This window comes from Eptesicus fuscus, chromosome 5 (genome assembly GCF_027574615.1).
Source record: "Eptesicus fuscus isolate TK198812 chromosome 5, DD_ASM_mEF_20220401, whole genome shotgun sequence".
NCBI classification, from domain to species: domain Eukaryota; kingdom Metazoa; phylum Chordata; class Mammalia; order Chiroptera; family Vespertilionidae; genus Eptesicus; species Eptesicus fuscus.
This window is the reverse complement of record NC_072477.1, coordinates 108721535-108736096: the sequence shown is the minus strand read 5'-3', so window position 1 is coordinate 108736096 and position 14562 is coordinate 108721535. Positions and strand designations below refer to the sequence as shown.

The following is a 14562-nucleotide window of genomic DNA, read 5'->3' as shown; positions in this document are numbered from 1 at the left end:
ACAAAGGGAGGCTGGCATAGGGACTAAGCCCCAGCCTTTGAGAACACCAGAACATAACTGAGAGTCGGGAACAGGTCCAAAGAAGGAAAGAGATTCACATAGAGAGTTGGGGGAGATAGGGCAGGGTTTTCTCTATTAAATACCTCCCTCCCCAGGTCTCATGCAAACTGGGGGCCTCAAAGGTCACCCTACTACTGCTTCCAGCCAAGCGGAGACTAAGTGAAACCCGGGGGCTGGAGCAGGCCACTAAGGGTTGGATATAGGGTTCCTGGGGCTAGCTTAGAAACCCCAATCCATCCAAGGGTCTAGTGGTAGTTCTAGGCTGGGCAGTGTGCCTGGCAGAAACCACGTAAAACAATTTACTCCCCAGCTGGTAGGCAAAATAAGGGTGCTGTGTGGAGGGGTGGGGAGCCATCCATCTGGTCTCCAGGGATCTCCCTTCCTGCCCATGAGACTGGGTAGTGATGTACAGTTTAGAGCCCTAATCTGAGGTCTTCTAGGGCCTCTGACTACCCTAGGGAAATTTCAGGGCCAGAGCCTGCTGGACCAGTTCTGGGTCACCCAGAGGGCAGCCAGGCCCAAGGGACAATGGGGACAGAAGCCCGGCCCTGAGTTCCCAGGATGTATGGTGTGGAAGACGCACTTATCTCCTGTCTCAGGGCCCACCCTGCCCAGCCACTGGCAGCTCTGCCCACTCCCCCAAATGCCACAGCCCCAGGGCCTGGGTCTTGGGGGAACAAGGCTAGCCACCAGGGCTGGGGCCTGGAGTCATGAGCTGATGCCAGAGAAGGAAAGAGCAGCCACTTCTCTGCATTCGATGATGGTCTAGCAGTGAGTCCAAGATAAACAGAGGTTGGGGTTTCTTAGGGACTGAGTGAGCCAATATGGTCCTACGTTTCTACTTGGGTCAGAAACCGAGACAAGCCTCTCAGGGTGTTCCAGTAACTACACCTCCATTCTTCCTCTGCAGCCTCTCAGAGCGGCCCTACCACCCCAACACCATCACCATAGCCACTGGCTCTTCTCAGCCATGTGCTCAGACCCACATGCCAACCTCCCTCTGCACCTAGATGTCCTTCATCTATCTCAGACCCAACCTATCACATGGTAATCCTCCACCCACACCCTTCAACCTGCTCTGCTGCCTACCTTCCTAATCCCAGTTGAGAGCTGTCCCTAACAAAGGGAACAACAGAATCAAAGTCAACCTCCTTTCAGGTCACCTGAGAAAACAGGAGTCACATGGAACCTGGTCAGGAGGTCTAGGTCAACAACCCTGCCAGTGGGGCAGCTGACCCTCTGATCCTCAATTTCCTCACCTGACAAATCAGGGAAATAAACACTGCCCTGTTTGACTAGCCAGCTGAGAACCAGTGAAATAATTGGTAAAAAGTATTTGAGAAAAAGAAACGCCCTGGAGAAGTACTAAGATAACTGGTAGGGGAGAGCCTTTATTTTATTATTATTATTACTAGAGGCCCCATGCACGAAATTCGTGCATGGGGGGTGTCCCTCAGCCCAGCCTGCACCCTCTCCAATCTGGGACCCCTCGAGGGATGTCTGACTGCCCTCTCACAATCCAAGACTGCTGGCTCCCAACTGCTCGCCTGCCTGCCTTCCTGATTGCCCCTAACTGCTTCTGCCTGTCAGCCTGTTCACCCCTAACCACTCCCCTGTCAGCCTGTTTGCCCCTAACTGCCCTCCCCTGCAGGCCTGGTCACCCCCAACTTCCCTCCTCTGCCAGCCTGGTCACCCCTAACTGCCTTCCCTTGCAGGCCTGGTCCCTCTCAACTTCCCTCCCCTGCTGGCCATCTTGTGGTGGCCATCTTGTGTCCACATGGGGGCAGGATCTTTGACCACATGGGGGCAGCCATCTTGTGTGTTGGTATGATGGTCAATCTGCATATTACTCTTTTATTAGATAAGATAGAGGCCTGGTGCATGGGTGGGGGCCAGCTGGTTTGCCCTGAAGGGTGTCCCGGATCAGGATGGAGGTTCCCTTGGGGCATGGGGCGGCCTGGGCAAGGGGCCTGTGGTGGTTTGCAGGCCAGCCACGCCCCCTGGCGATCCAAGCGGAGGCCCTTCTACAATTGAAACTTTGTAGCCTGGGGCTGAGCCAAGCCTCCTGCTCGCTCCGTGGCTGCAGCCATTTCTGTTGGAATTTGTTTATCTTCTATAATTGAAACTTTGTAGCCTTGAGTGGAGGCCTGGGCCTGCCAGGGTGTGTGGAAAGTTTGGCTTCCTCCATCACCAGGGAAACCCAAGCCTCCCTCCTGCTCGATCCGTGGCTGCAGCCATCTTGGTTGGGGTTAATTTGCATACTCACTATGATTGGCTGGTGGGCGTGGCTTGTGGGTAGAGCAGAGTGATGGTTAATTTGCATATTACTCTTTTATTAGATAGGATTTTAATCCTCAGGTGAGGGTATGTTTTTATTTATTTGAGAGAGAGAAACATCAATTGGCTGCCTGCCACAGGCAATTGGACCGAAGATTGAACCTACCACCTAGGTATGTGCTCTGATCAGGAATCAAACCCTCAACCTTTTTGGTGTATGGGATGATGCTCCAACCAACTGACCTACCCAACCAGGGTGAGAGCCTTTATTAAATGATTCTTGGCACCAGGCTTCACAAAAAGGGTTTTACAAACATCATTTCATTTAATCCTCCCAATAATCCAAAGAGGAAGGTACTACTTATACCCACTTTGCTGATAAGAGACTGAGGCGCAAAGAGGCAAGATGGCACTAAGGTCACACAGGTAGGCAGTGTGGAGCCAGCATTTTAACTCAAGTCTCCACTGTGTCATTTTAGTTCCAAAGCCTTCAAGCATTGCCCTACACCAGGCAGGGACTGCATATTGCTGAGAACCAAGAACACTAAGTGGGTTCTCATCTAGCTCTGCCAGGTATCTGCTGCATGACCATGGGCAAGTCATTGCCGCTTCTCTGTCAATAGAAAGAATGCAAATTTTCGAAGCAAAGGAGAATTTCTGCATGGAGTGATTCCGCTAGACTGGTGTAGGCACTTCTGTGGCACAGGTGCTCATGACACCTCTGACTTCAATTTGCCAGTGCCCCAACCATCAGCATGGGTGCTCCTGGCTGGGGTAGTTGCTTCCTGTCCTATGCTTGGGAACTTTGTATCCTGTACCTAGGAAATATCCTAGTTGAGCAGAGGTCCTGAGAGCAGGAGAGCAACATCAGCAGTAAGCTGAGGCAGGCAACGCACGTCTGCAGAAGCTTCAGGACCCTCGGGTGGGATGTCTCAAAGAGCACTTCTCCCCAACCCCAATACCTCCAGGCTGGCCTGCCTACCGCTGCTGCCAAGAGATGCAACTTGGGTGGTGGCAGATACAGACGGAAACACCTGGCAAGGTCATCTGTTGTTTCAAACCCCAGATGGTAGTCCCCTCCCTTTCCCCCATCCCAGACAACTGCAATCAGCTCACAGAGTAGTAAATTTTGTTCAGAATGGTGTTGGCTTACCCGTTTTCCTTTGATTTATTATTTAGTTTCTGTAATCTGTGCTCCACCCTGAGGCCTGAGGATCCTTTACACATTTTCTTGTGCATACACAACTCTAGACTCCTGGTGCTTTCACTCTCTAGAGCAGGGGTGGGGAACCATTTTTCTGCCAAGGGCCTTGGATATTTATAACATCATTCCCAGGCCATACAAAATTATCAACTTAAAAATTAGCCTGCTATATTTAATTAACTCACCGCTAATGCCTTGGCCGGGCCAGACCAATTGATTTTGCGGTCCTTATACAGCCCACAGGCCAGATGGTCCCCACTCCTGCTTTAGAGCCAGGCTGCTGGAAACCACTTTGCCTGCTGCTAGCACTGAGGGTGGGAAGGCTTGTGAACCAATGGTTGGCAGGTAAGGGGATATAAAAAATTCTAACCACCTTTCTCAGTGGTTAGAGCATTAGCCTGCACCCTGAAGGGTTGTGGGTTTGATTCCCAGTCAAGGGCACGTGCCTGGGTTGCAGGTTCGATCCCCAGTCCCTGACATTCCTGGTCAGGGCACATGCAGGGAGGCAGCCAATAGATGTGTCTCTCACATTGATGTCTCTGTCTCTCTGTCTCTTTCTCCCTCCCTCCCTCCCTCCCTCCCTTCTTCCCTCCACCTTCCACTTTCTCTTAAAAAAAAATCAATGGAGCCCCAGCTGATTATGCTCAATGGGTAGAGCGTCAGCCCACAGACTGAAGGGTCCCAGGTTCGATTCTGATCAAGGGCATATACCTTGATTGCAGGCTCGATCCCCAGCCCTGGTTGGGGCACGTGCAGGAGGCAACCAATCAATGTGTCTCTCTCACATCGATGTTTCTCTCTCTCCCCCTCCCTTCCACTCTCTCTAAAAGTCAATGGAAAAATATCCTCGGGTGAGGATTAACAATAACAACAAAATTAATGAAACAAATATCCTTGGGTGAGGATTAATAACAACAATAAAATTCTAACACATCTGATGCATGGTATACACTATCCCAAAAGGTCCCCATGGGATGGGGCCTAAGTAACCCTCCATGGTATATACCCTTGCTTAGCTTCCTTCCTTCCTTTCCCTTTCTCTCTTCCCCAATTCCTTACTATATCTTCCTGGAAACACTTCCCCCTAAAAAAAAATCACTTTCATGCAAATCCTTATCTCAGGGTCTGCTCCAGAAGGACCCAACCTAAAATAGTTGCCAACAAAATCTGGATTCCTGTTTCTCATCATAAATCTGTAGATCTAGCAACCCGAGGCCATTCCCACTTGACAATAAGTGGCTAGAGCTAGACAGAAGACGTTTTCCAGTTTTCCCCAGTAGACTACACTCCCTAATGCCTTCCAACTGGCCCATTTCACCATTCACATTTCCTGTCTGGCCCCTATAGGATTATGAGTTTGCAACCTTTATAATATAGTTCAGTGGTTACCAGTGCATGCTCTGGAGTCTGGGTTCACGAATTACTGATTCTGTGACCTTAATAAATCCCTTAATCTTTCTGTCTCTCAGTTTCCTCATTAAAACATGGTTCCTGGGTGTACCTATATGGTACCCTCCATGGATGTTAGAGACTTAAATGGGATATTGCCTATAAAGTGATTTGCCCAGTATCTAGCACACGATATTCAAGAAATTACTAATATTTGTCCCCCTGGAGCAGGTGTGCCTGCTATACTCTGACAGCCCACATCCAACTATCTTGAGATTATCTTCTGGCCCCTCAGACCCTGTGGGGGAAGACATCCTTCCCCCAAGAGATCTGCGTCTAAGCACTCACCTCTTCCCACTGGTGAATGTATCTAATGAGGCGGGAGAGACGCAGGAGGCGCAGAAGGCTGAGGATCTTGGTAAAGCGGACGATGCGCAGGGCCCGGGCTGTCTTGTAGACCTCTGAGTCAATGCGTGTCTCCACAATGAGGAAGATGTAGTCCACAGGGATGGAGGAGATGAAATCCACCACAAACCAGCTTTTGAGGTACTTCATCTTAATCCGCTGTGGGTCCAGGATGATCTCTGTGTTGTCTTCCACCACAATACCTGTGCGGAAGTTGAGGACCAAGTCGATCAGGAAGAATGTGTCTGACACCACATTGAAGACAATCCAGGGTGTGGTGTTCTCATCCTTGAAGAAGGTGATGCCCACAGGGATGATGATCAGGTTCCCCACCATCAGCAGCAACATGGTCAGGTCCCAGTAGAATCTGCCCAGAGACAAAGGGGTCAGTTTCCAGAAGGAGGAAGAGAATGAGTCACAAACTGAGAGAAATTCTGAGGGAGAGCAAGTGTAGGAGAGAGGTCCCGGGAGGTTCTATGACACTGCGGGAGGCAGACATATGGGAGCCAGGGCAAGACGTGGACGTTGGCAGGGAAAGAGGCTCTTCTTTCACCAAAGGTACCATCTGCCTGCCCCTCCAGGAGTTCCCTGATAACATGCCTCCTACCTGCATCCTATGCCCCAGTAAGAGTCAGGCTGAAAAACAAAGCAAACAATGGTATCAGAGAGAATTACAGGGCTATTTTAGTGGTAGGAACAGTTCACCCAGAACTATCCTGGGCTCAGGCCAGGCTGCTCCATCCTCCCTGAGGGACAGCTGATGCTGAGACAGGCTAGCAGACAAACATGCCCCAGACCGTGACCAGAGAGCAGGGAAGGCCCAGGCTCCAGTCCCAGCTTTGTCACAGATGCTGTGACATCAGGCACATGCCCTCCCTGCTCTGGGCCTCATTTTCCCCAATGTGCAGTGAGGGGTAGAGCCTCAACACTCAGTCCCAAAATTCTGATCTGGCTTCTGGGAGCACCCTTTAACCTATATCCTAGCGTCAGAAAATGCCAGGCCATCAGAGGTTTTCATTCTAACATGGGATTGGGGAGGGTAGTTATATCTTCAAAAACAGGAAGTGTTAATAGGGCAATTTCAGATACCAATGAGTTACCACTCAATGTAATGGAGTGAGACCAGGTGGGGCTTACCTGCATCATTTCTGATAAGGCCTGAAAGCAACTGCAAGTGCTTCTTGAGGGAGGGAGGCAAAGCCTCTGCGAGATTAAGCAATGTGAGGAGGTAAGGGCCACTCTCAAGCCTCCCACCTGGCCCAGTAGGGGCCCCTCTGGAGTGTGCAGACAGCACAGACAGGCACCGACTGGGCAGCGGTCACCAACCTTTCAGACCTCACGGACCATCAGTGGTCCTCAGACCACCGGTTGGTGACCGCAGGTCTAGAAGGTATGACCAATCATCCTGGAACCCAGCCCAAGACCAGCCACCCAGGACTGGCCTTAAGACAAAGCACTTGCACTGCAGGGATGTTTTCTTCTGTTACTAATTTAGACAGTTACACAATAACAGATAAAGATATTAATCTTTATTAATTAATAAAGAAACAAGAGCACATATCTCAATGTGGGGGGTTGGGGGAACAAGAAGAGGTACCAAAGAACTTATATACTTATATGCATAGCCCATGGACATGGGCAATAAGATAGGGTAGAGAAGACCTGGGGTGGGGGGAGGGGGGCTAGCTGATTTGGCTCAGTGGATAGAAGGGTCCCGGGTTCGATTCCCGTCAAGGGCACATGCCCGGATTGCAGACTCAATCCCCAGTAGGGGGTGTGCAGGAGGCAGCTGATCAATGATTCTCTCTCATCATTGATGTTTCTATCTCTCCCTTTCCCTTCCTCTCTGAAATCAATAAAAATACAGTTTAAAAAATTTAATCTTCTACTGCAGGGAAGCCAGGAGAAAGGGTGTGAGAGACAAGCACACAAGCTTTCCCAGAGTCTTCAGAGGATTCCACCACAACCCTGCATGAAGAGTTCTAGGTTTGAAAAAAATTACTTCACAGCAAACTGTCTTCTTTACCAGACTCAAAACGGTGCTATGAGTCAAGGAGAGGGCAAGGCCTGCTTCATGGAAGGGGGCAGACAGTGTCCTACATCTCACATCTCAGGGAAGGGCAGCTTCTGGAGAGACCGCCTCTGACAGCTCCTTTGAAAGCCAAGCCCTTCAGGGTTTTAAGATAGGACCTCAAGTCAGAGACTCACTCGGCTAGTGCTTCTCATTCTAAGACTGATGGCAAGAGGTCAACTTCAGCTCCTTCTCTGTCCCAAAACCCACCAGCCTTTTTCTAGCTCCAACCCGCCTATGCCATCTGGGAGAACCCAACCTAAGACCTGAGAGCCTACCCCAGCCATCACACCAGCACACAGAACACAGCACACCCTGCTAATGACTCAGGGGCCCTAGGAGAATGGTTTCAGTGTGTAAGGGGTGTTCTTAGCTGTGTACACTCTCTTGCCCAGCCTCATGCACATCATCCAAAGACAGCTGCAGACACTTATTAAATGCCACACACATGTATCCCTATTTACACACAGTGTGTAAACACTCCTGCATACACATGGCCATCACCCCTTTTCATTTAATCTCTTGGGAAAAACAAAGCAAAACAAACAAACAAAAAATACTGTGGCACAGAGAGGCCACCGAGGTTCCTGTGGTCCTCTGTACATAAAGCTAATAATACACCCAGGCTGGAGGAGTTTCTAAAATTAACAGAGCGGGCACAAGCAGCTGCGAATGCTGACTCGGTCAGGCCTGCCATTCCAGTGGGTTTCTACACTCTCCCAGCTCTAGTTCTCTCAATTACAGACCAAATTTGAGACAGTAATCAACAGAAAAATGTTTGCATTTAGTGGTCTTCATAAAATTAAATTAAATGATACAAAAACACCCATTTCCTTCCATTCTGACTAATAGTCTCAACCCTGAGTTTCCAGATGCTAAGGGATATTTCTGGTGCCTGATCTGGGCTGGGGTTGGAATACTGGAGCACTTCTCCTCACAAACCACTATGCTGGAGCATCTCGGGCTACGCAAAAGGCAGTGCAATGTGGTGAGGGAAAAGAAGCACAGGCTCTCAAAGCCAGCCAACTTGGGTTTGATTTCTGGTCCCATCATTTACTAGCAAGTCACTTAATCTCTCAATGCCTCAGTTTCCTCATCTGCTGAATGGGGATAATAACAGAACCTCACTGGCTGAATCATTATAAAAATTTATGTTTGTAATATGTTCTGACCTATGCCTAGATATATTATTAAATGAGTAAATAAGTAACCCGAAAGTCAAAAAATTCTGAGAAAAGTGGTGAGGGAGGAGGAAGATTTAGTCTTCTAGGGAAAAGCCACAACAAAGCATCTCCTGGGGGTAGGGATGAAGGGTGACTCAATGGTCCTATAAGAGTCAGCAGTGGACGCCAGTGATTATAATATTCCCTGAACAATAAGACGACAGCACCTATTCACCTTGGTAGACAGATGCCCTGATCCCAGGGAGCTCATGGTCCAGCCAGAGGATAAGGCTTAGATAGAAAACAAGCTGGACCATGATGTAAGAAACCATCCTGGCAGCAGCCCAGGCATCTAGAAAGATGGGCTCCTGGTGCCCAAGAAGGGTGAGGCCAGAAAGTGCTTCTGGAAGAGGTGTGAAGTGGGGCTTTGGGAGCTGCCTTTGGCCTCACAGATGAACCTTCCTTACTCTTTGCCAGATGGTGGCACAGATTTCTTAAAGCAGAGCCAAACCAGAGCAAAAATGATATTCAGAACCACGGACAGTTCCCAGCCTGCCAGCCAGCCCCACAGTGCTGGTCTAGCCAGGGGAAGTTGGCAACAGCTTCCCCACTGGCATCCTCCACTTCCTGGCACCTCTTATTCCACAATCCTAGTTACCAGAGGCATCTTAAGTGATGCCTTAATGTCCCTGGGGATTTCCAGTAGGGACTCCTTGGTGACTGAAAAGCATGTATTCCTGAAGATCCCCAAACACTTCACACTTATTGAGTGCTTGCTTTGGGCTTTCCATGCATTACTTCACTGAACCCTCACACCAGCACGAAGGTGGCTGCTATTATCTGTATTTTACAGATAATGACACTGAGGTTCAGAGAGAAGTAGCCATCTTCCCAGACAACACAGCTAGTGAGGAGCTGAGAGGTCTGTGGGACTCCAGAGTCTGACCTCTTGGGATTTTAGCAACCTCAGTGGGATTCATTCAGGAAGGCGGACAAGCCTTTCTCAGACCTTTGCATCATACTGGAGAGGTGGCCACCATAGCAGGTGCAGTCCCTGGTCCAGAGACAAGAGAGAAAAGAGGGTTGCAAAGAAGTTTCAAGAGGATCCATCCTCCTGATGCTGGAGCCTTATGAGGTACTTCCCAGAGTGGGCAAGGTAGCACACCTTTCTTTTTTCTTTTTTGTTAATTCTCACCTGAAGAAATTTTTCCATTGATTTTTAGAGAGTGGAAGGGAGGGGAGAAACAGAGAAACTTTGATGTGAGAGAGACACATCAATTGGTTGCCTCCCGCATGTGCCCAGCCTGCAACCAAGGTAAGTGCCCTTGATGGGAATAGAACCCAGGACCCTTCAGTCTGAAGGCTGACACTCTATCTACTTAACCAAACTAGCTAGGGCAAGTAGCACACCTTTAAAGCACTAAAAGGATCTGTCATCAGCTATCAGTAAGGCCCAGTTGCAGTCGTCCTGTAGAAGGGAAAACTAAGGTCCACAAAGGAGGGCATAATATTTTCAAAGCCTCAAGCCAGATGCCCATGCTCCCCTAGCACCACACTCCCATGCTCCCCTAGCACCACACTGCCCCTAAAATCATTCATGAATAAATCCCACAGTCCAGGGAATGCATCCATGGTGGTGGGTGTTGGACTCTGGCAAGGAAGCAGTGGACAACCACCCTCAAACATGCTGGAGTTGGCACATGTCTGAATTAGAGGCACTGATCTCTCCAAAGCCAGATGACTCTCTCCTATTGTGTGTAGTATTCTCTAAGCTGATAGGAAGTCTTGGCCAGAAAGAGGCCCTGCCTCAGGTTCAGTCCCAGGGTCCCAGGCCCATCCTCCCTCAATCCTGTACCTTTACTTCCTACCTGAGCCAACAGGTCCACCCAGGCAAACAGCGGGAGGACATGGCCTACAGGCCAGCTTTGGAGGAGCAGGTTCCATGCACAGGAGGAAGGAGGGACCACAAAAAGCCAGATAGCTTTCTACACTGACACCTGAAGCACTTCATGGTTTGGTCTCAGATGAAGGGCATGGCCTCAAGGCAGCTGAGGGAAGAGAAGATAAGAGGCTCCTGACTCTGAACTCAGAAACTCAAGGACCAAAGACCCTCTCCTTCCTGGAGGTTTCCCTGAATGGGGTTAGAAGTGGAGGTCCCAGAACAGGATGAACTCTGTCAGCCTCCTCTTATGCCCATGCTTGAGCACATATGCTCACACACACACACATGCATGCACATACACATGTCTACATAGCTGCACACATATACATATAGGGTGGCAGACAAGCAGGTTTACACAGAGTTTATTCTTATATTATTATTTATTAGTTTTAATTGTATTAATTATTTTCTTATTTTCCAGGCAAACCAACTTGTGGCCCACCCTATATGCACATGCACAAACACACCCAGGATTATATTTTTGTTCATATGCACTCCTGTGAATTTTTGCCCTCATACACGCATCCATTTTCACACATGCATATTTTTTAAATTACTTTATTGATTAAGGTATTACATATGTGTCCTCATCCCCCTATTACCCCCTCAACCCCCCCACTCATGCCCTTACCCCCTTGTTGTCTGTGTCCATTGGTTAGGCTTATATGCATGCATACAAGTCCTTTGGTTGATCTCTCCCCCTTATTCCCACCCTCCCCTACCTTCCCTCTGAAGTTTGACAGTCTGATTGATGCTTCTCTGTCTCTGGATCTGTTTTTGTTCATCAGTTATGTTGTTCATTATATTCCACTAGAGGCCCGGTGCACGAAATTCGTACACGGGGGCAAGGTGTCCCTCAGCCCAGCCTGCAACCTTTCCAATCTGGGACCCCTCGAGAGATGTCTGACTGCCCATTTAGGCGTGATCCACCTGGGATCAGGCCTGAACGGGCAGTCGGACATCCCTTTCACAATCCAGCACTGCTGGCTCCCAACTACTCGCATGCCTGCCTGCCTGGTTGCCCCTAACCGCTTCTGCCTGCCAGCCTGATCACCCCCTAAGCACTCCCCTGCCAGTCCCCTCCCTACCGGCCTGATCAACGCCTAACTGCTCCCCTGACGGCCCGATTGCCCCTGCCCTCCCCTGCTGGCCTGGTCACCCCTAACTGCCCTCCCCTGCAGATCTGGTCGCCCCTAACTGTCCTCCCCTGCAGGCCTGGTTGCCCCAACTGCCCTCCCCTGCTAGCCCGGTCACCCCTAACTTCCCTCCCTTGCCAGCCAGGTCGCCCCTAACTGCCCTCCCTGCTGGCCCAATTGCCCCTAATTGCCCTCCTCTGCTGACCTGGTCACCCCCAACTGCTCTCTCCTGCTGGCTTTGTCCCTCCCAACTGCCCTCCCCTGCAGGCCTGGTCCCCCGCAACTGCCCTCCCCTGCAGACCTTGTACCTTCCAACTGCCCTCCCCTGCCAGCCTGGTCGCCCCTAACTGCCCTCTATGTAGGCCTGGTTGCCCCCAGCTGCTCTCCCTTGAAGGCCATCTTGTGGCAGCCATCTTTGACCACATGGGGGCAGCCATCTTGTGTGTTGGAGTGACAGTCAATTTGCTTATTACTTTTATTAGATAGGATAAATGAGTGATATCATGTGATATTTATCTTTCTCTGGCTTATTTCACTTAGCATAATGCTCTCCAGTTTCATCCATGCTGTTGCAAATGGTAAGAATTCCTTGTACCACAGTTTTTTAATCCACTCATCTGCTGATGGGCACCTAGGCTGTTTCCAATTCTTAGCTATGGTGAATTGTGCTGCTATGAACATAGGGGTGTATATATCCTTTCTGATGGGTGTTTCTAGTTTCTTAGGATATATTCCTAGGAGTGGGATGACAGGGTCAAATGGGAGTTCCATTTTTAGTTTTTTGAGGAAACTCCATACTGTTCTCCACAGTGGCTGCACCAGTCTGCATTCCCACCAGCAGTGCACGAGGATTCCTTTTTCTCCACATCCTCGCCAACACTTGTCATTTGCTGATTTGTTGGTGATAGCCATTCTGACAGGTGTGAGATGATATCGCATTGTTGTTTTGATTTGCATCTCTCAGATAATTAGTGACTTTGAGCATGTTTTCATATGTCTCTTGGCTTTCCGTCTTCTTTTGAAAAGTATCTATTTAGGTCCCTTACTCATTTTTTGATTGGATTGTTTATCTTCCTTTTGTTAAGTTGTATGAGTTCCCTGTAAATGTTGGAGATTAAACCCTTATCGGAGATAACACTGGCGAATATGTTCTCCCATGCATTAGGCTTTCTTGTTGTTTTGTGGATGGTTTCTTTTGCTGTGCAGAAGCTTTTTATTTTGATGTAGTCCCATTTGTTTATTTTCTCGTTAGTTTCCATTGCCCTAGGAGCATTATCAGTGAAGAAATTGCTTCAGCATATGTCTGAGATTTTGCTGCCTGTGAATTCCTCTAGTATTTTTATGGTTTCCCATCTTATGTTTAAGTCCTTTATCCGTTTTTAGTATATTTTTGTGTATGGTGTAAGTTAGTGGTCTAGTTTCATTTTTATTTTTTGCATATATCTGTCCAATTTTCCCAACACCACTTACTGAAGAGACTGTCTTGACTCCATTGTATGTTCATGCCCCCTGTCGAATATTAATTTGGCATAGTGGTTTGGGTGGATTTCTGGGTTCTCTATTCTATTCCATTGATCTATATGTCTGTTCTTGTGCCAGTACCAGGCTGTTTTAAGAACAGTGGCTTTGTAATACAGCTTGATATCTGATATTGAGATCCCATCTACTTTGTTCTTCTTTCTCAGGATTGCTGCAGCTATTTGGGGTCTTTTTTTATTCCAGATGAATTTTTGGAGAGTTTGTTTTATGTCTGTGAAATATGCCATTGGTATTTTAATGGGGATTGCATTGAATCTATAGATTGCTTTGGGTAGTATGGACATTTTGATGATGTTGATTCTACCAATCGATGAACACAGTATGTTCTTCCATCTGTTTATGCCTTCCTCTATCTCTTTTATCAGTGTCCTATAGTTTTTCACATATAGGTCTTTTACCTCCTTAGTTAAGTTTATTCCTAGGTATCTTGATTTTTTTGATGCAATGGTAAATGGGATTGCTTTTTTAGTCTCTCTTTCTGTAAGTTCACTATTGGTGTAAAGAAATGCCATAGATTCCTTGGCATTGATTTTGTATCCTGCTACATTGCCGAGTTGATTTATTAAGTATAATAATTTTTTCATGGAGTCTTTAGGGTTTTCTATGTACAGTATCTGTCATCTGCGAATAAGGACAGTTTTATGTCTTCTCCAGTTTTATGCCTTTAATTTCTTCTTCTTTTCTGATTGCAATGGCTAGTACTTCCAGTACTATGTCGAACAGGAGTGGTGAGAGTGGGCATCCCTTTCTTGTTGCTGTTCTTAGGGGAAATGGTTTTAGTTTTTGATTGAGTATGATGTTGGCTGTGGGTTTGTCATATATAGCTTTTATTATGTTGAGGTATGATCCTTCTATTCCCACCTTGCTGAGAGTTTTTATCAAGAAAGAGTGTTGGATTTTGTCAAATGCTTTTTCTGCATCAATTGATATGACTGTGATTTTTATCTCTCAGTTTGTTTATGTGATGTATCATGTTCATTGATTTGTGGATATTGTACCATCCTTGCATCCCTGGGATAAATCCAACTTGGTCATGGTGTATGACCTTTCTGATGTACTGCTGGATCTGACTTGCTAGAATTTTGTTGAGGATTTTAGCATCTATGTTCATGAGGGATATCTATACTAATAAAAGGGTAATACGCTAATTAGACCAGGAGACCTTCCTGGAGATCTTCAGGAGTCCTTCCAGACAAAGCCATGGTGGCGGGGCTGAGGCAGAGGCGGTTAGGGCAATCAGGCCGATCAGGCCAGGGGGGTGGGATTTGGAGGTGAGTAGGCCAATGGGGGGGCAGTTGGGGACGAGCAGGCGGCAGGCAGGCAGGCGAGCGGTTAGGAGCCAGCGGTCCCGGATTGCGAGAGGGACGTCCGACTGC

The 14562-nt window shown here is 48.2% G+C and overlaps 1 protein-coding gene across 1 annotated transcript in view; it reads right to left on the bottom strand.

Annotated features, from left to right (window-relative positions):
* The window catches only part of HCN4 (hyperpolarization activated cyclic nucleotide gated potassium channel 4), a 54221-nt gene that overhangs the window by 15201 nt on the left and 24458 nt on the right, over window positions 1–14562 (bottom strand). The window contains exon 2 of the mRNA XM_008159958.3: window positions 5279–5702. Within this exon, the coding sequence (XP_008158180.3) occupies window positions 5279–5702 (424 nt within the window). The remainder of the gene's footprint in view (window positions 1–5278; window positions 5703–14562) is intronic.